This window comes from Siphateles boraxobius, unplaced genomic scaffold, assembly GCF_051911475.1.
Source record: "Siphateles boraxobius isolate OS27281-9 unplaced genomic scaffold, OSU_SipBor_1 86, whole genome shotgun sequence".
Classification (NCBI taxonomy): domain Eukaryota; kingdom Metazoa; phylum Chordata; class Actinopteri; order Cypriniformes; family Leuciscidae; genus Siphateles; species Siphateles boraxobius.
Genome location: NW_027509215.1, coordinates 10,204,947 through 10,226,983, shown reverse-complemented (window position 1 = coordinate 10,226,983; position 22,037 = coordinate 10,204,947). Strand labels below are relative to the sequence as shown.

General features: G+C 38.0%; 2 protein-coding genes and 1 pseudogene across 5 annotated transcripts in view; all 3 read left to right on the top strand.

Moving 5' to 3' along the window:
- The first annotated feature begins 751 nt into the window (after positions 1 to 751).
- On the top strand, positions 752 to 9,639 carry btbd2b (BTB (POZ) domain containing 2b). Its single transcript, XM_077222154.1, has 9 exons — positions 752 to 1,338; positions 1,909 to 2,028; positions 2,982 to 3,138; positions 3,942 to 4,047; positions 5,325 to 5,522; positions 6,149 to 6,341; positions 7,566 to 7,653; positions 7,848 to 7,994; positions 8,735 to 9,639. The coding sequence occupies exons 1-9, from the start codon at positions 842 to 844 to the stop codon at positions 8,894 to 8,896; spliced, it is 1,668 nt and encodes a 555-aa protein (XP_077078269.1). The 5' UTR covers positions 752 to 841; the 3' UTR covers positions 8,897 to 9,639.
- Positions 9,640 to 12,210: 2,571 nt separating this feature from the next.
- LOC143731321 (GTPase IMAP family member 8-like) lies at positions 12,211 to 15,398 on the top strand (annotated as a pseudogene). The gene is made up of 3 exons (XR_013200736.1): positions 12,211 to 12,235; positions 12,858 to 13,562; positions 14,768 to 15,398. The product of XR_013200736.1 is annotated as a GTPase IMAP family member 8-like (transcript).
- The window catches only part of LOC143731290 (uncharacterized), a 190,299-nt gene continuing 183,568 nt past the window's right edge, over positions 15,307 to 22,037 (top strand). For all 3 annotated transcript variants that reach the window (XM_077222093.1, XM_077222094.1, XM_077222095.1), the window contains exon 1: positions 15,307 to 15,443. In XM_077222093.1, the coding sequence (XP_077078208.1) occupies positions 15,398 to 15,443 (46 nt within the window). In that variant the 5' untranslated portion in view covers positions 15,307 to 15,397. The remainder of the gene's footprint in view (positions 15,444 to 22,037) is intronic.

Sequence of the window (22,037 nt, the reverse complement as noted above, 5' to 3'; positions counted from 1 at the left end):
GAAGATAATAAACCCAACGAGAGAGTATTTTTGATAAGCACGAGTATGCCAGATGGAATAGCATCCATATCTGTGACAAACTCTTTGGGAGCTGAAAGAAATTCTGCATACCTAAAGCAGACCTTTGTTATTAAATAGCTTTCTTCATTTTATTTTCATATATATATAATTTTTTTTATATATACAATTTTATATACAGTATATACTCATATATATGTGTGCTCTTAAAGAGATAGTTCACCCTAAAATTAAAATTGTGTCATCATTTACTTTACACTCATGTTGTTTAAAACCTGTATGAGTTACTTTATTCTGTAAAACACAAAAGCAGATATATAGAAAACTTTTTTGTTGCTAGTCCCCATTGACTTCCATAGTATGAATAAAAATACTATGGAAGGCAATGGGGACCAGAAACCGGTTGGTTAGCAACATTCTTCAAAATATAGGCAAGGCAAGTTTATTTATACAGCACATTTCATACACTATGGTAACTCAAAGTGCTTTTCACAGAAAGGAATTAAAATAATCACAAAATAAAGCAAGGAAAATTAAAACAGTTATAAAAGGAATAATACAAAAGATGTAAAGATGATACAGTTATAAAGGGAATTAAAAGAGTAAAATATGATACATAGATAAACTTCTCATCTGGCAAAAAATAAAATAAATAAATAAACTCACAGGTTTAGAACAACTTGAGGGTGAGTAATGATGACATTATTTCCATTTTTGCGTGAACTATCCCTTTAAGACCGGATGTTGTGAGCCTGTAATGACAGGATACTGACATTGCGCGTGATTTATTTACTCTTTCAGCGGGTGCGCGCCTCAGTTCAAGATGTCTACCGGAGACAATAGCGGTCGGGTTCCGTGTTTAAACTTCTCCGGACACGGACCTTTGGGTAACAGCCAACCGAGCAACAGTCCTTACGCCTTGGCTGCGAGTCACGGAGGATCCGTCGGAGGCTCTCATGGCGTAACGAGACGCTCAAACCCTCAAACCGGGCCCGCGGGAATGGAAAGCCCCGGTGTCGCGTCTGGACCTCCGCCGAATCTGATGAACTCTGTGCCGGCTGCCGCTGCGGTGATGGGGCCGCTGGCTCCGCCCGCCTCGAATATGACCGGAAGCCCGTCTAACGCAGTGGTGACACCGGCCACACACGCGTCTCTGTCCGCAGCTGCCGTGCTCGTGTACCGGGAGCCCGTTTATAACTGGCAGGCGACGAAAAGCACAGTTAAAGAGAGATTTGCGTTCTTGTTCAATAATGAAGTGCTGAGTGATGTGCACTTTCTAGTGGGTAAAGGAATGGGAGTCCAGCGGATACCTGCACACAGGTGATTAACTAAATGCACTGAGGATATTATTATTCCATCAAACTATTAAAATGAAAGTTCTGTCATCATTTATACACACACACACACACACAAAGTATCACAACTGTAGTCCATCTATCTCATATACTGTTTACCACGTCTTCCGAAGACATTTGATAGATTTGTTTGAGGAATGGATTCAAATTAAAGACAAATATATTTATTGTATAGGTCAAGTCATTATATTTTAGAATAATGCATTGAAAAATGAATCATACAAATAATATAATTATCTTTATTACTTCAATGTATTGTTTTAGTTACTTTAAATAACATTGACATTGTTCACAACAAACCCGTTTCAATTGGCTCTGAATACCGTAAAATGTCCAATTATTATTATTTTATTCCTGAGTTTGCTTGTGGTTTTCATTAAATTACTTTTTAATTGAAATCAGAATAAATTAAAGGCAAAGCTTATGGCAAATTCTACCTGTAAACATATTTTGATTTGGCTAGTTATTTGCTTATTTGTCTCATTAAATATATGTACAGTATTATAAATGTATTAATTATACCATGACTACGCAGGTTTGTTCTGGCGGCTGGCAGTGCCGTGTTTGATGCCATGTTTAATGGAGGCATGGCCACCACATCCACGGAGATCGAGCTTCCTGATGTAGAAGCTGCTGCGTTCCTTTCATTGCTCAAGTATGATCAGGTTTCTTAATATGTATGTATATGTACATGTCGTTCAAAAGTTTGGGATCAGTTACATTTTTAATGTCTTTTAAAAGAAGTATCTTCTGCTCACCAAGGTGGCAATTTTTTAAATAAAAATACAAAAAAAAACAGTAATATTGTGAAATATTATTACAATTTAAAATAACTGTTTTCTATTTGAATATATTTTAAAATGTAATTTATTCCTGTGATCAAAGCTGAATTTTCAGCATCATTACTCCAGTCTTCAGTGTCACATGATCCTTCAGAAATGCTCAAGAAATGTTTATTATTATTATCAATGTTGAAACAGCTATGTAAAAAATTCAGGATTCTTTGATGAATAGAAAGTTCAAAAGAACAGCATTTATTTGAAATATAAAGTTTTTGTAACATTACACTACCGTTTAAAAGTTTGGGGTCAGTACGATTTTTTATTAGGGGGGGGATAAAAGAAATTAATAGTTTTATTCAGCAAGGATGCATTAAAATTGATCAAAAGTGACAGGAAAGACATTTATAATGTTACAAAAGATTATATTTCAAATAAATGCTGTTTTTTAAACTTTGTATTCATCAAAGAATCTTAAAAAAAATAAGTTTTCACCATTGATAATAATGAATGTTTTTTGATCATCATATTACACTGATTTCTGAAGGATCATGTGACACTGAAGACTGGAGTAATGATGCTGAAAATTCAGCTTTGATCACAGGAATAAATTACACTTTACTATATATTCACATAGAAAACAGTTATTTTAAATTGTAATAATATTTCACAATATTACTGTACTTTTTGTATTTTGAATTAAATAAATGCAGCCTTGGTGAGCATAAGAGACTTCTTTTAGAAACTTTAAAAAAAAATCTTACCGACCCCAAACTTTTAAATGTCAGTGCATTTTCCAGAAAGATGTAGAGGTTGATCTTTTCTCCAGGTTCCTGTACTCTGATGAAGTTCAGATCGGCCCGGAGACGGTGATGACGACTCTCTACACCGCCAAGAAATACGCCGTCCCGGCCCTGGAGGCTCACTGTGTGGAGTTCCTGAAGAAGAACCTGCGCGCGGACAACGCCTTCATGCTGCTTACACAGGTGTGTGTGTGTGTGTCTGTGTGTGTGTGTGTGTGTGTGTGTCTGTGTGTGTAGGGTTTGAAATTAACTTTTTAACTCACCGGCAAATTTGGCTACTAAGTTACCGGCCGTTCAGAACTTCTACTAGCTAAAAAAAAAGAATTAATAAACCAGATTAACTACTAACTATTTATTAATTATAAAATTTGGATTTCATACATTCACTTTTTTATTCAAACATGTTCCTGTCATCCAGCGTCTCCTCCCTTCCTCTTTAATCCTCATCCTTTTCACCAAAAAATTTATTTTAGGTGGACAGATCAATACAGTACATAGAACATCAAACACCACGCAGAACAAAACAAACATGTGGTCTCAGGATAAGTTATGATCTGCTAAAAAAGTAGGATGTTGGAAAATTAAAAAAAAAAGTATTTTCTTTTAACCGAATGCTTTTTAATCTTCGCTATTGCTTCAATGCAAATGAACAAGCGCGCCGGTGTTTGTTGTGTAGTGACGTGTGTGTTCAAGTAAGCCAGATATGAGCAGATTCTGCACAATACGCTGTATTTAATAAATTATGACGACTCGTGAGTATTTGTGCTAAATCTGCAGATTTGTCTTAAACAAACTTCCCCAGCAAAGCGATTGAATATAATAAGTAACTCGACAAATTAGCTCGGGATTTAACAGCGTTTCCCGCCACAGTTGATTTTTACGGCATTTGTCAGGTGTGTGTGTGTGTGAGTGTGTGTGTGAGTGAGTGATGTTTCCACTCGCAGCTCCAGTGGTTCTGATAGGCTGATTGTGTTGTTTGTGTGAAGGCTAGACTCTTCGATGAGCCTCAGCTGGCCAGTCTGTGCCTGGAGAACATCGACAAGAACACTGGAGACGCTCTGGCTGCGGAGGGATTCACGGATATCGATCTGGGTATGTATCACGGATTGAAGCCCACAGTACACCACATTACAGGCTTGCAGCTCAGTCAAACCACGACAGCACTGAATCAATATCAATATTAGGGGTGGGAGAAAAAAATTATTCTCCGACGCATTCTGAAAGTTTCAGAATCGATTGTGAGTTTAGTTTTTAACCACAGATGCACGATGGCATTATTATATACTCTGCTTACTTTTAATTCCAAACACAAAAATCCCCAAACCATCCATAAAATAGTCTTCTATAAAGATCAAAAATGTTGAAGCGAATTACAAAGGCATAGACAGTGTTTCCCAACCACTGTCTGGAAAATTATCAAGTGGCAAAAAATAAAATAACTTCATTTAATGAAATGCTACAAAACAGAATATATCGTCGCTTTAAGGCAGAAACCGTGTATCTCTATTTGTTGTCATTTTTTTTATTTTTTTATTTTTAAAAATCAATGCTATTGGTCATCCTTTACCTTTGTATGTGGGTTTTATAAATATGAAACCAGTGAAAAGCAGTTAAAAGAGCTTGTGACTAAACCTCATGACTAGTAGATCAGGAATCTTTATGGATTGGAATCAGATCGTGACTCCCAGAATCAGATCAGATTACAAGGCGCCGCTGATCAATTTATCTCAATCTCATTATCATGCCAAAAATTTTAATCGTTTTGTGTATTTATTTGACTTATATTGACTTTATTATTTATTTTTTAGCGTTGACTGGAAAAACTTCTTCAAGCAATGTTTTCTTTTACTTAACTGATAAATAAAGGCCCGGGCCATTATTTTAGAATTATATACTCTTTATATGCTCTTCCATTTAAAAGTTTCAGTATGAATTTTTTTTCCTACTTTTATTCAGCAAGGATGCATTAAATGATCAAACGTGATGATATTTATAATGTTACAAAAGATTTCTATTTATAAATCCTGTTCTTTTGAACTCTATACATCAAAGAATCCTGAATATATTTACATGGTTTCCACAAAAACATAAAGCAGCAAATCAGCATATTGCAATGATTTCTGAAGGATCATGTGACACTGAAAATATAGATTTGATCACAGGAATAAATTACATTTTATCATATATTCCCATAGAAAACAGCCATTTTGAATTATAATAATATCTCATGTTTTTATAATGTTAATGTACATTTTAAATGGAGTTTGTTCAGTAGCACATTAGTTTTACTGTGAATTGGTGTCAATAATTGAAATGCAACTTTTGTCAGCATCCTCACAGATCTCTCTCTCTCTCTCTCTCTCTCTCAGACACACTGTTTGCAGTGTTGGAGAGAGATACTCTGGGCGTGCGAGAGGCGCGTTTGTTCGTAGCGGCGGTTCGCTGGGCGGAGGCCGAAACACATCGACAGCAGCTTCAGCCCACGCCGGAGAACAAGAGACGTGTGCTGGGAAAAGCCCTCAGTCTCATCCGCTTCCCTCTCATGACTATAGAGGAGTTCGCCGCAGGTCTGTGTCCACTCTCTCTGTTTTCTATCAGGTTTTTATAGTGTATAGGGGTCAATACAGGGTTCGTACAAGGTGCTTAAAATGCTTGAATTTCTTTTTTAATTTAAGTCCTGGAAAACAGCCATATTTATGAAAAGGTACTTGAAAAGCGCTTGTGACAAAATATGTGAAATTAGTGTTTAATTTTATTGATAAAACAATCGTTTCACTCAACATGAACTCTGCAGCCTGTCTGATAATAGATTTGGAGGCATTTCGCATGGCTATGAGTGTGATATTGCTCATAAATATCCAAGTAGGCTATATGATACAGCTTTCATTCTTCAGGTCAATCATATATTCATGAGGACGGAAATCAGTTTGAATAAGAAAAACAATATCTTTGTCATAGTAAAGTTACCACAGCTATTGCATCTGCTGCACTTTATTTGTACCAATTTTGTTTTATTTTAGTTTTATCTATTTACCTTTTTTAGAATTTGAAAGATAATAAAGATATTGTTTGATAAGTGAGATCTCTGATTGAAGTCCTCGAAAACCAAAAAAGTAGTGCTTGAAAAGTCCTTGAATTTCATTTGATAGTATCGAACCCTGTAAATGTGAGCGTGTGTGTATGTTTCCCTCAGGTCCTGCTCAATCAGCCATTCTGACGGACCGAGAGGTGGTGAGTCTCTTCCTGCACTTCACGGTGAACCCTAAACCTCGCGTGGAGTTCATCGACCGGCCGCGCTGCTGTCTGCGGGGGAAAGAGTGCAGCATCACGCGCTTCGGGCAGGTGGAGAGCCGCTGGGGCTACAGCGGGACCAGCGACCGCATCCGGTGAGCACAAGACAGATTCTCACAAGACAGTTACCATAACCCTTCACATTGCGCAAATGAAAATACGCCCAATAAAAACACGTCATTTTCGCAAAAAAAAAACACTGATTATATTTCGCAAAAAAGTTTTTACTCTTGCATGAAGTGGTTTTTCAGGCTATTCAAGAAAATGAATATTTCACAAAACTGCAATGGAAACAGTTTTTACACATTTAAAGGTCAGCTGACGTAGATGACGCGGTGTGTTTGGACAGAAGACGAGAGAGAGCTCTTAATAAACTCATAAAAGACAAAAGTATTACGGTATTACTGGATTCTCAGTTAACCATCCTCGTCGTCAATTTGTTATGTCTAAGTCCTGATAATCATGAAGACCTGACAATTCTCAATCCTCCAAGGTTTATTCAAACCCACCAGCAATACAACCGTTTAGATGATTTGGCAGCAGGTGCTCTCTCTTCCATTCTTACACCTTTTATATGTAGCCAAAAATCATTAGGAAATGTTCCATGAAGATATTTTGTCAATTTCCTACCGTAAATGTACAAAACATTTATTTTTGTGAGTGAATCTGTATCAGATTCCAGATTTTTTTTTTCAAATTGACCCACGTGACTGGCTTTGTGGTTCAGGGTCACATATCGCAAAAAAGTTTTTACGCTCACATTTACGCTCGCATGAGGTGGTTTTCCAGCCTAATCGGAAAAAGGAATATTTTCGCAAAACTGCAATGTTTTTTGCACATTTACAGTCACCTGACGTAGATGATGCGGTGTGTTTGGACAGAAAATGAGACAATTCTTCATTTAACTCATAAAAGACAAAATTATCACAGGAATACTGGATTCTAAACCACAAAGAAATGCCACAATTTATCAAGAGCTTGAAGCAGATATAAGGGAGAAACTCCTCATATGTGCCGCTCCAAGTATAAGAGGCTTTCCTTGCTATTAATGCTAGAATAACACACATACGTCTCCTTCGATTTATAATAATGGTCAGTGCGGCGGCTGGGATATACATAAACCCACCAACATCCGTTCCCATGATTTCTGGAATGATTTATCGCGAGAGGAAAAAACTAAGTTTTAGCCGTATAACATCGGTTAATGGAATCACCGTCATTTCGCAATAGTTTCTGATCGACATTTAGAAAATCTGTAATGGAAACGCGGCTAGACACCGCTCGTGTGAAGTCCACTAACTCAATCACCGTGTTTGCAGGTTCTCTGTAAATCGCAGGATATTTATTGTGGGTTTCGGGCTTTATGGATCCATACACGGACCTACAGACTATCAGGTCAACATACAGGTACGTCTGTCCAACAGATCGTGTTCTGTCATCAATGCAAGTTCATTTAAAGGTGAAGTGTGTCGTTTATATATTTGTTATAATTTTGTGTTTTTTACACTATTATTTTTTTATATTTTATATATATTAGCAGTATTTTTGTTAAAAAAATAAATAATACCTGATAAATAGCTGATTGAGTTAATTTCTTTCAGATCATTCACACAGACAGCAACACGGTTCTGGGTCAGAACGACACCGGCTTCAGCTGTGACGGGTCGGCCAACACGTTCAGGGTCATGTTCAAGGAACCGGTGGAGGTTCTGCCCAATGTTAATTACACAGCCTGTGCTACATTAAAGGTGTTTATCAGTTAATCTGCTTAAACTAACAGTTTGATGCAGTGATTTCATCCACACCAAGACATTTGTTATTCTGGTTCCCTTTTTGTCCATTTCCTTCTTGCCTGAAACGAGTCGTCAGAAATTCCTGTCTCACTTCCTGCTGAACCTGTGTAGGTTTGTAACTAATTAGCATAATGCCAGCCTATGGCCTTGATTGGTTGAACAGCGTATCTTAGCTCCGCCCTCAAACACTAGTTTATAGAGACTGGAAGAGTGTGTTGTTCATGTGGAGAAGACGCTGTTTTCTGCTGACAAAGCAAATCCACTTTGATGACATTGATACGGTAAAACTCACGCCATCGTTACTGCTCGTATCACTAAGTATCTCAGATATGATAATGAGTGTTTGATTTCGAACAATCACAACAGACTGTGCCGTCTGACCAATCAGAGCAGAGCTGCTCTCAGAAAGGCGGGGTTTAGAGAGACTGAATCTTCAAACGAACCGTTTCAGACACTGAGAGAAAAGAGCTGATGTTGCACTGGAGATTATGAGAAAATTAAAGTGTTTTTTGATCTTGGATGCATGTAAACCTGTTGTAAGAGAAAACAAAACTACATTAGGCACTTTTAAAATGGCACTGCTAATGTACATTTATTAAATATGGACTTTTTCATGACTTCTAAAACGAGTTCTAAAGATCAGCTTGATGCTCAGTGAATCTGTGTTTGTAACGCTCCTCTCTCTCCTCTCGAAGGGTCCGGATTCGCACTACGGCACTAAAGGCATGAGGAAGGTCACGCACGAGTCCTCCGGCACCGGCACCAAAACATGCTTCACGTTCTGCTACGCCGCGGGCAACAACAACGGCACGTCCGTAGAGGACGGCCAGATCCCAGAAGTCATCTTCTACACGTAGTTAGAAGATCCGATTGGCACATAATATTGCACTTGACCGTAACACTGACAGTACGTAACTGTTACAGGATGAACGTTTGTCTTCAGGAGCTTCTGTGTTTAATAGCTGACTTTGGAGGGCTTATATTTACACTGACTGTTAACAGCAAGTGAATTACTCATGACTGACTGAGATGTAACAAATGTATCTTTATTTTTGCGTATCGGATTTTGCATCAGTCGATCTGGGTTGCGATTAAAGAAATCTTGCCAAAAAAGCACCTCATAATGTTTTAGAGCTTTACATTTAACTCCATTATACAGGGAAAAATGACTTGATGTGGATGCAACTGATTCATGGTTATTCAGCCCTACAGAAGTAATTACTGTTCATATTTTTCCCATTGAGTTTGGACTGAAATGGTCTTTTAGATTATTATTTGAAAAAAGATAATTATATCGAAATCAATCAGTTTCCATGTTGGAGTAGTTACTGCGTTCAGCTTTGGTCTAGCAGTGTGATTGTAGACCAGAAGTCTTAGGGAACTACTTTTCTTTTGTGCCAAGGTTTCCTTAGATTCATTCAGCACTTAATTGAACTAGAGGGTGTAAATCCATTCAGGAACACAGTATTTATTTACAGGATGAGCCTCAGTCTGTTCAGGTCAAACACGCTGATGTTTCTTGATTGTAGATGGGTCGTTATATTGGGTCTTTGTACTACTGCTCATGTCCAATAAAGTTTATTCATTCTTTACATTTGAATGTTTTTGTCCACTCGTTTTTAAGGACTTCAGATTATTTAATGTTGACACACACGTGACCCATCAGTTGAGCAGTTTCAGCGGCTGAATATACAAAATAATGGAAAATTCTAGCTTTATATTCTAATAATTTGTCTATAAGAAATACATTAGAATACTTATTTAAAATTTAAATTAAAAATTAAAACATTAAAGTATAGGCTCAGTCTCTGTTTTTGTTTATTTATATATTGCTTTATGCAATAAAATTGCTTCAAAGCAGCTTTACAGAAAAATCAATGTGAACCAGTGTTATTTTAGTATAATTGAGATACTATTATAGTTTTTATTAATATTTTGGATCAGATTTTTTTATTTACACTAATAAATATTAGTGTACTAATACTGATTAATATTTGTATTTATTGTTCTATTTATTATGTACATTTTTTTTAAATGTCTAGTGTCATTAATTGTTTTAGTTATTTTAGTTAATCGAGTTAAACTAAAATATCTTTTTGCTCAAGCCATTGAGTCGTCATCACCTCAAGTTAAGGAATCCCGCATTCTTGGCAGATACTGTAATGCTTTTATACTCCCGGGGCTTTGGAAATATTGGTCTTTTGTTACTGTCTTTTAGTCCTTTTTGGGTTTACTCCCACCAGATATACAGTATTTTCCCAAACTACCACATATAACACATATTCCCCAAAAGTGCTTTATCCCAGTTTATCACAGGCTTATTAACCTGGCTGTTTTTCTTGCTTTGTCGTGTTCAACATTTGTTGCTGTAGTTACCTACACATTTTGATGATGTGTTGTTATTAGACTTATATTAGTCTCAGTTCTAATAACGCCTCTTTTACTTTTTATCTCTATAGCTTGAGCAGCTCTTTTTTAGCTTGTAGATATTTTTCTTGCTAAATGTCTTTCTTTTGCTCGAGTAGTGAGGAGGCTTCCAGAGGAGTTATGGTGCGTTCAAGTCATCTCGTAAAGATCGTATTTACGATTTGAACGCACATGAACGCCACCGCGATGTAAAATCGAGTGGGAAGCTCGGATTTTCTTTAAGTCCCAGGGTGCTTCTCAGTTCTTGTTTTTGCATCCTCGGAAGGAAAGGAGGACGGAGGAAAGAAAAGGAGGACGGAGGAATCGAAGAAAAGCTTATTTATACATTGGAATACTTGATCACTCGAGCGTCACTTCACAGCGTCATCAGCAGCGCTCGAAGGATCTGCACTTACATTGTTGAAGTTTGGTTTAAGAAATTCATAATAAATAATAATAAAGCAAGATACCCTGTTGAAATATGTGAGATGTGTGGTTTATTTAAACTCCAAAGGTAAATATAAATGAAAGTGATTGTGATCGTTGTGAAGGGGAGAATTTATACGTGCTGCACATACCGGTAGTCTAAACTCTTCCGCAAAGCACCCGTGTTTCCCTGTAAGACTGGAGAAACTGGAAGAACTGGAAGACAGCGCAACTCTCTGAGAAAACAAAGGAAATCAACAACACTTCAACATGCTGAGATCACCTGAAATTCACCAAAGAATCTATATGGGTTAATGTGCATAGCTAATTATCATACCGTATTACACGTTTGATATCATTTGAAATGTCTCAGTGTGACTGGTACAAAGGTCTAAATCTCAAAGAAGTTAACCAAAAGGTAATAAGGTATTCAAGAATTATATAGAGTTATATATTATATAGAAATAATTCACATACATAGGAGGGTGTGTCTTCCAGGCAAATGGTCTCGTGCTCTCAAGAAGGTGAAAACTCAATTCAAATTCCCCCAAAATATTCAAAAAAATATTTTCACAACGTTTTAATGTCATTTTGATTATCAAACATTAGTTTTAATGGATATAATTAGCCTATTGAATGCAGGGAGACAAAATAATCTGTTAATGCCACTGTTAATATTTATTTAAAAAAAAAAAAAGTAGGCCTATGATATCTATTCATGGGATTAAGAGTAGGCCTAGTGGTTTAAATTTGCCAGGTGAAGTCACTTTTTAAAATACCTGGATTTAAAGATTATTAGCCTACTTTGGAAAAAATTGCTAACATCATATTTTTGTAGGCTATAGGCCTATGTGTAAAATAACCTCGAACATCACCTCCGAAAGATCGTATTTACAAGTTGAAAGCACATGAACGCCACGGTCGCCACCACAATGTCGTTAATACAAGCTCGGGATTTTCTGTCCCGATCTTTGAGTTGGGGGCTTTTCTATTTACAGCTAAGAAGGTTAATTGCCTGCACAAAATACAGTATGATAGCATTATATTATAACAATATAATATGTAACAATAAAGTTTACAGTGGCTTCATAAATTAATGAAAAAAACATTTAAAAATTTTTGTGTAATTAATTAAGAGATAGTGCACCGCCATCTTACTCCTACGAAAGTGACGTGAGCGCGCGCACCTGCCGGCGTAAACACTTGTCCTCACCTACAGCTGTAGCCCCGCCCATGCGCGCCGCTGTTCTGAAGCAAGTCCAGTCACATTCATCGACAGATAAACAATAGGTTACTAAAATGCTGGTAAACCTAAATTTACTCTGAAACTCCGACTGAGACAGTGTGAATGAAAATGGACTTAAGTAAGTAGGCTATTTATTATTTTAAAAACTAATAATCGTTTCCTTGTTGATTCATAGTAAATATGACTTTTAATCAAACTCGACATGTTTATAACGTTACTGTTTCCGTGAGACATTACTGCTTTCACTTTCATATTAGTCTAAACTAAATAAATTTGGTAAGACACTTAGGGCTTGCTTTGTTTTCCATTTAGTCGTTTACTATACGGCTTGCGTTTTAGGTTTATTTGCAGAATACAGTCACTGTGAAATAATGCGTGTGACAGGAGCGTCCGCGCACAAGAGGGATTTATTCATTAATTTAGTTTGCCTTTTCACATTTGCATATTTTTAAAGGATATATAATTACTGAAAACGTTATTTTTGCAACAAATGGCAATTTAGCCCCGAGTTTTATGTAAGCTAATCTGTGTTTGTTTTCTCCTGATTGAAAAAATTAAACAATTCTCATTTCTTCATAATTTAGTTAACCATGGTCCATGGATGATGATTAACATAACTCCATTCATGAGGCATTTGTATTATTATGATAGCGTATTTTTAGTACAGCTTTCTTGATAATTGTTCAGTAAGAAGCGCACTACATGAAAAAGCCGTGTGTTTTGTTCTATATCTGTTGCAGGTGATGCCCAACGTCTCTCAGAGCTCAGGATTGTGTTGATGGGATATAGATATGCTGGTAAGAGTTCAGCTGGAAACACCATCCTGGGCAGAGAGGAGTTTGACTTGAAGAAATCTGCTCAGTGTGTGAAGAGACATGGAGAAGTAGCAGACAGACACATCACTGTCATTGAAGCTCCAGGATGGTGGAGGAATTCCCCTGTAAAGTTCAGTCCTGAGTTACTGAAACAAGAGATTTTGCTCAGTGTGTCTCTGTGTCCTCCAGGACCACACGCTGTACTACTGATCATACACGTGGACTACGCATTTAAAGAGACTGAGAGAAAAGCATTGCAGGAGCATCTGGATCTTCTCAGTGAGAGATTCTGGAGTCACACTATAGTGCTGTTCACTGGTGGAGACTCTCTGTTAGACACATCTATAGAGCAGCACATCGAGAGTGAAGGGCAGGATCTCCAGTGGCTGCTGGACAAATGTGGGAACAGGTTTCATGTTCTCAACAATCACAACTGGAGTGACGACACTCAGATCAAGGAGCTGCTGGAGAAGATTGAGGAGACAGTGGCACAAAACAACGGCTGCCATTTTGAAATAGACAGAAAGATTTTACAGGAGGTGAAAGAGAGAAGAAGAGCAGAGGAAGAGAGAGCAGAAGAACGAATGAAGAGGATGCAAAAAAGGAGAGAAAACATCAGATCACAGATGAGTGAGTCCATATACTGTATAGTGCAGATACACACTGAGTATATTAACTGAATCATGAAAATGTAACAGTCAAAGCAATAATAGCCAGAAACTTCTTGTCATTAACCGCTATTTTTGAGGCATTCCCAATAGATGTGTTCAAAGCAGCTCACAGTGACGGCCCATACAATCTGTTATTGAAGGAAATAAGCACTTTCATTTCTTAAATTATCATGTTCTTCATAGGGTGTGCTTTTGATAACGGAAATCCATTTACCTAATTCATAGAAAACAATACAAAAATTAATAAATAAAATAAAACGGCAAAGATCTTGTCTGGAATATAATCTTAAACATCAGCTTTACACCTATAGAGACGCCTCATGTTTGTTGCTGTTCTGAAGCACCAGGAAGTGAGTCCTGTCAAACACACTTTGAAAGTACAATAAAAACTACTAGACTGCTGGTGGAATTATATTTTATCTGGAGCTCCAACTAAGGCAAAAATATGTCATGTAAAATGGACATTTGTAAGATTAGAAGCTATTTTTACGAAAGAAAAAATGTCAACATGTTCACGGTTTTTGCGAGACTCTTTTACTGCTTTTATATTGGTTAATACAGATAGGATTTTGGATCTGTTCATGCCCATTTAGGCAGATTTTTTCCCATAAAGTTATTTTATAAATATAAGCAGTCACAAATGGTCTTTTTGGCTTTCTTTCCATCTAGTAAATGAATGTAAATGTAATACAGTCATGTATTTGCTGATGCTAATAGCCACCAGTGCATTGATAAAGCTTTCCCAGTCGAGAACACGCACAAGAGAGAGATTTATTCATTGGTTTAAAGGGAAAACTTAATTATTTTTTAAAGAATATACTTTCTGAAAACATTATTCTGAAGCTATTTGGAATTTAGTCTTGCTTAATCTGTGTGTTCTGTGATCTGTTGTTTTGTGTGCAGATCATTGAAATTAAGCAATTTTCTTTTCTCCGTAATTCATAATTATTGGTTATCAATAACTTTTGTTCAACTCTGTTTAAAGAGTGTAAATGATGCGAGACACACTTATGTCATTTTTAATCAATAACGTGTAGTTTGACACCCATACACAGATAAGGTGAACCTAATTTCAGGAACCCCTTTTTCACAAAGAGAGATTATTTACGAAGATTTAAGATGTCACCCTCCTTAAGAAGTGTGTTTGTTCTGTATTTGTTGCAGGTGATGCCCAACATCTCTCAGAGCTCAGGATTGTGTTGATGGGATATAGATATGCTGGTAAGAGTTCAGCTGGAAACACCATCTTGGGCAGAGAGGAGTTTGACTTGAAGAAATCTGCTCAGTGTGTGAAGAGACATGGAGAAGTAGCAGACAGACACATCACTGTCATTGAAGCTACAGGATGGCGGTATAATTTCCCTGTAGAGTTCAGTCCTGAGTTACTGAAACAAGAGATTTTGCTCAGTGTGTCTCTGTGTCCTCCAGGACCACACGCTGTACTATTGATCATACGCGTGGACTACAGATTTAAAGAGACTCAGAGAAAAGCATTGCAAGAGCATCTGGATCTTAGTGCTGTTCACTATTGGAGACTCTCTGTTAGACACATCTATAGAGCAGCACATCGAGAGTGAAGGGCAGGATCTCCAGTGGCTGCTGGACAAATGTGGGAACAGGTTTCATGTTCTCAACAATCACAACTGGAGTGACGACACTCAGATCAAGGAGCTGCTGGAGAAGATTGAGGAGACAGTGGCTCAAAACAACGGCTGCCATTTTGAAATAGACAGAAAGATTTTACAGGAGGTGAAAGAGAGAAGAAGAGCAGAGTAAGAGAGAGCAGAAGAACGAATGAAGAGGATGCAAAAAAGGAGAGAAAACATCAGATCACAGATGAGTGAGTCCATATACTGTATAGTGCAGATACACACTGAGTATATTAAGTAAATAAGTACCTGGGGGCAGTCATGGCCTAATGGTAGCAGAGTGGGACTGGTGACCCAAAGGTTGCTGGTTCGATTCCAGTACCGGCAGGAATATGACTGAGGTGTCCTTGAGCAAGGCACCTAACCCCCAATCGCTCCCCGGGCGCCACTCAAGGCTGCCCGCTGCTCCGGGTGTGTGTATCCACGTTTGCAGTGTGTGTGTGTGTTCACTACTCACTACTCTGCTCCTAATGTGTGTGCACTTACTTGGATGGGTTAAATGCAGAGGTCAAATTCCAAGTATGGGTTACCATACTTGGCCATCACGTGTCACTTTCACTTTCACTTTCACTTTAAATCATGAAAATGTAACAGTCAAAGCAATAATAGCCAGAAACTTCTTGTCATTAACCGTTATTTGTAGAGGCATTCCCAATAGATGTGTTCAAAGCAGCTCACAGTGACGGCCCATACAATCTGTTATTGAAGGAAATAAGCACTTTCATTTCTTAAATTATCATGTTCTTCATAGGGTGTGCTTTTGATAACGGAAATCCATTTACCTAATTCATAGAAAACAATACAAAAATTAATAAATAAAATAAAACTGCAAACATCTTGTCTGGAATATGATCTTAAACATCAGCTTTACACCTATAGAGACGCCTCATGTTTGTTGCTTGGAAGTGAGTCCTGTCAAACACTTTGAAAGTACAAGTAAAAACTACTAGACTGCTGGTGGAACAATATTTTATTTGGAGCTCCAACTAAAGCAAAAAGATAAGTTTTTAATACTCTCCTGTATTTTTCTCAATTCGACCAAGATGGCGCTGATTATAGCAGCCTCGGTAGCACCTTATTACCTAAGCAAATTCCTCGTATGTGTACAACACTACTTTGCAATAAAGCTCCTTCTTATTCTGAAAAATATGTCAGGTAAAATGGACATTTGTAAGATTAGAAGCAATCTTTACGAAAGAAAAAATGTCAACATGTTCACGGTTTTTGCGAGACCCTTTTATTGCTTTCATATTGGTTAATACAGATAGGATTTTGGATCTGTTCATGCAAATTTAGGCAGATTTTTTCCCATAAAGTTATTTTATAAATATAAACAGTCACAAATGTTCTTTTTTGGCTTTGTTTCCATCTAGTAAATGAATGTAAATGTAATACAGTCATGTATTTGCTGATGCTAATATCCACCAGTGCATTGCTACTGCTTTCCCAGTCGAGAACACGCACACGAGAGAGATTTATTCATTGGTTTAAAGGGAAAACTTAATTATTTTTTAAAGAATATACTTTCTGAAAACATTATTCTGAAGCTATTTGGAATTTAGTCTTGCTTAATCTGTGTGTTCTGTGATCTGTTGTTTTGTGTGCAGATCATTGAAATTAAGCAATTTTCTTTTCTCTGTAATTCATAATTATTGCCTATCGATAACTTTTGTTCAACTCTGTTTTAAGAGTGTAAATGATGCGAGACACACTTATGTCATTTTTAATCAATAACGTGTAGATTGAAACCCATACACAGATAAGGTGAACCTAATTTCAGGAACCCCTTTTACACAAACTATTTATGAAGATTTAAGATGTCACCCTCCTTAAGAAGTGTGTTTATTCTGTATTTGTTGCAGGTGATGCCCAACATCTCTCAGAGCTCAGGATTGTGTTGATGGGTGACAGAGGAGCTGGTAGGAGTTCAGCTGGAAACACCATCCTGGGCAGAGAGGAGTTTGACTTGAAGAAATCTGCTCAGTGTGTGAAGAGACATGGAGAAGTAGCAGACAGACACATCACTGTCATTGAAGCTCCAGGATGGCGGAGGAATTTCCGTGTAGAGTTCAGTCCTGAGTTACTGAAACAGGAGATTTTGCTCAGTGTGTCTCTGTGTCCTCCAGGACCACACGCTGTACTACTGATCATACACGTGGACTACGCATTTAAAGAGACTGAGAGAAAAGCATTGCAGGAGCATCTGAGTCTTCTCAGTGAGAGAGTCTGGAGTCACACTATAGTGCTGTTCACTCATGGAGACTCTCTGTTAGACACATCTATAGAGCAGCACATCGAGAGTGAAGGGCAGGATCTCCAGTGGCTGCTGGACAAATGTGGAAACAGGTTTCATGTTCTCAACAATCACAACAGGAGTGACGACACTCAGATCAAGGAGCTGCTGGAGAAGATTGAGGAGACAGTGGCTCAAAACAACGGCTGCCATTTTGAAATAGACAGAAAGTGTTTACAAGAGATAGATGTAAGAAATAAAACAGAAGAGCACCAGGACAAATGGAGAGAGGAATCCGGATCACAGACTAGTGAGTGACATCATAAAATTGTATGAATATTATCTACATATAGTCTCAGATGTGTTTCCTCCTCATTGTTCTAGACTATGGGGCTAATTTTTAAAACGTGTGAACGCACAGAATTGATCTTATGGTGTGTGTACTCTAAAAATCCATGCCAACATTAATGTTTATAAAAATTCAAATTCAAATTCAAATTCAAATTTATTTATAAAGCACTGAATAAAACAACACAGTTGACCATAGTGCTGTACAAGCAGTAAAACAGTGAGCAGAGAAAAGACAAATAAAAGATATATATATATCTAAATAGGTAGTATAAACTTAATAAAAACATTCAACAACATATATTTATAAAAAAATGACACTAGCACCCTTCACACTTATCATAATCGAACGCTATCATAAAAAAATGTTTTCAGATGGATTTTAAACTGACTGAGTGTAGGAAGGTCCCTAATATATAAAGGTAAACTGTTCCATAGTTTAAGGGCTGAGACCGCAAATGCGCGATCCCCTCTAGTCTTCATCTTTGACCGAGGAACAGCAAGACGTTTTTTAAATTGTGATCGTAGCGATCTCATTGACTTTTGTTCCTGTATTAGATCAGCAATATAAGATTGGGCTAACCCATGTAGAGATTTAAATACAAATAGCAGAATTTTAAAATGAATCCTAAAAGTGACAGGCAACCAATGTAATGATTTTAACACCGGAGTAATATGATCGAATTTGCGAGTGCCTGTCAGCAATCTTGCAGAATTGCAAAGACCAAAAATGGTCTTTGACGTGGAAAAGTGCTTAGCGCCACATCAGGGTCTAAGTAACACTCTCGCCCGAAGCCTTCAAGCAAGAAAACGGATCTGAGGACCAAGTGAGAATTGCTCCTCCATGGAATCTTCAGGAAATCGATGTCTGTATTCCACCGTCAAGTGCGCTTCGGGACACACCGGTTTCCAGGAAGGAAGTGCACTCCCTCTTGGTGAAGGTGACCATAGCATGTATTCCTCCTCCCGAGCCCGGTACTTCTTGGATCTAAAGAAGGAAGGGGGGTTGCGTCCCATTATAGATCTGCAGCATCTAAACCGTTCTCTGAGGAGATTCAGAATGTGGACAATTCCCACCATTGTGAGTCAAATCAGGTCCGAGGACACATACTTCCACATATCCATCCTTCCTTCTCACAGGAATTTCCTGAGGTTCGCTTTTGGGGCCGAAGCTTTCCAATATCCGGTTTACCAAATGCATGGATGCAGATATGGCCCTGATGAGGCTCTAGGGCATCCATGTATTGAACTAGATCAATGACTGGCTGATACTGGCCCAGTCTCAGGGGATGCCGGTTTGGTTCTTGGCCGGTCGAGGCAGGGTCTGAGGCCCGGGGAATGGAGGCTCCACTTCTCTTGGGCTGCATGCCACGGTACAGGCAGAGACTAGAGATGCACCGATTACAATTATCTAGGCCGATTCCGATTTCCGATTTTTCATGAGTTTGGCCTGCCGATAGCGATTTTAGCCAATTCCGATTTCATTTTTTCTAACCACTTTACAGCAAACACAAATAATTATTTTCTCTCTTTTATTTAATAGAACATTTTACATAGAACGTAGAAAATTTTTTGAACAAATTAAATAAAATATAACTTTATAAATTATTACTCCTGGTGTGGGAAATTCACACATATCTAAGTGCAGTGTTATGGTATGGAAGAACCATTTTCACTTCCAATATTCAACAAAAAAAAAGTGATATATTTACTTATTTAGGAAACAACTTCTGCATGAAAACAGGTAATGGCAATAAAATAATATATAAAAAGCAAATAAAAATAAAATAAATATAGCCTTGCAGTATAAAGATATTTCTCAAAACACACACAATTGCCTATTGCAATCACTTGTACATCAATGGCAAGTTTTGTTTCCCAAACAGTTCTGCCACATGTCCAGCCAGGCTAAACAAGCGCTACGCTCGGGCAAGTGGAGTAAATGCAGGGAAACGATTGGGAAATAATAAAAAAGTTTAAATGGGTACATTTTCTATAAATAGTTTTGAGTCTTCATTTTCTTTTCTGACATAGGCTACTATGAAACCCGCCCTTCAATGCTGCTCACGCGCTGCTCCTGCTCTTGGTGTGAACGCACTCATTGATTAAGCTAACATGCACGCCGAAAGAAAAAAAACGCGGTGGTCACGCTTGCGGTGTGAGACGGCCGTAAATCAATCGGTGCATCTCTAGCAGAGACTGTGCCTGCATGCATTTCCCTCGATCGATCTCTTCCCGGGAGTTCAAGAGAGGGTCCGTTGGGACAGGGTCAGTCTACTCTTGATATCTCCGTTCTGGCCGGCCTGAGTAAGGTTCTCGGTAGGGCTGCACGATATTGGGAAAAAAATACATTGCGATATTTTATTTTTCTGCGATATATATCGCGATATGAAAATTTTACCAGATGACTTGAATAGCTCTCTTTGGAAAGAATGAATCATCTGAATGACTGGTGATTTTGTAATGGAGTAAATCTGCAGAAACTATTATAGTTAACTAATGTAGTTAACTAGAGTTTAATAAATGGAACCTTATTGTAAAGTGTTACCGATTTGTTATGTCTCGTGAGTTCGGTGTTGGACAGATCGGTTGTTTTAACCATTCATTAAAGTAAATCGGTTCAAAGGAGTCATTAGTTCGCGAATCAGACGTGTATTAATGGACCACGGCACACGTTGTGTGATTATCCCGGCAGTTAGGACATCGCACAAGATTTGTGTCAACACAGAAAACATTTCATCACTGGATAGGTTTTTTTTGTTTGTTTTGTTTATTGAAAGTGTGGTTTATCTGAATATGTGGGAACGCCTTTCAGAGAAGATTTTTTAGCACAATTCACAACCAGCGGAAGTTCAGGAAAATAATATATCCGAATGCTTCACGTGAAACTTCGGTCTGCCGACCTTTTACCATTGTGTATTCTCAAAGATATTCAGTCAACTTAATTCATTAATATGCGCGAGAGAGGGAGAGAGAGCAAGACAGTTTGAAAACGGTGAGTGCGCGCGCGCGACCGGGGCTCTCTCTCTCTCTCTTTCTCAGCTCGTTCTCTGTTTAAGAAGCGCAGCAGTCAGTCATCTATCACTCACCGGTCAAATAAGGCTTTGGCGGGACAAAAATACGCTTTGGCGGCCGCCAAAAAATGTTCAATGCAGGAAGGGCATTCTGACTTTATTTTGAATTCTCGTGTTCGTTCAAGCTCAGAAATAAGAGAAAGACCACTGATCTTTGTGTCTGCCCGGCTCACAGAAAACAACGCGCAAGTTCCAGTCTACTTTACGCTTGATGTTTAAACTGACAGGACTTAAAACACATCCAAATGATAAACTTTCACTATATGATGGTTAAACTTTGCAATTAATCCACGAATCGCAAGCGTTACGGGACGGGGATCTGCTGGCCCGTACTGATCATGAATCACGGATCAACTACGATCCCTATAGGCTACATCGCAACATCCTGCGATGTGACTATCGTGGATGCGCACAAACACAAAAAACTGTTCAAAGCAGCCTCATTGAAGTCAAAGGATGCTCGGCTTCAACAGGGAAATGCACTGTGACACTACGGGAATGAATGAGAAGGAAATCGAGTCAGCCGACTGCTATATGTTGCTGATTCTGAACGAACTCATCTTTGATATGAACGTGTTCTAAAGCATTTTTAGTCAATAAAATGTTAACACAGTAGTACATATTTGACCATTAATTTTTTGACATTATAGGGGAAGCCGAGTTTCCTTTGCAGTCTTAAAGAAATCCCCACTGCTCAGTACCTAGACTAGGCTGGCCTGTCAGCCGGAGTGGTCGAGACCATGCTCAACTCTAGAGCTCCATCGACAAAGAGACTGTATGGCTTAAAGTTAAAGTTTTCACCGTTTGGTGTAGGGAGCGTGGTTTGGACCCAGTGCCCGGTGGCTTCAGAGCTGGAGTTCCTCCAAGAGCGCTTCTCTGCTAGTCTTACGCCATCCACGCTTAAGGTGTATGTGGTAGCTATAGCAGCTTTCCATGTCCATTAGTGGGAAGTATAAAATAAAATAAAAAGCATAAAATTGTGTCCTAATAAGATGGAAAATAGCAATACATTCATTTTCTGATTTTTCTTTATTGTCTTGCCCTTTTAGGGTTAAGAAAGTCTGAACTGAGTTTATCTATTGATAGGGCTATATTCCATCTCATATTATTAAAAATCTCATTGTTACAAT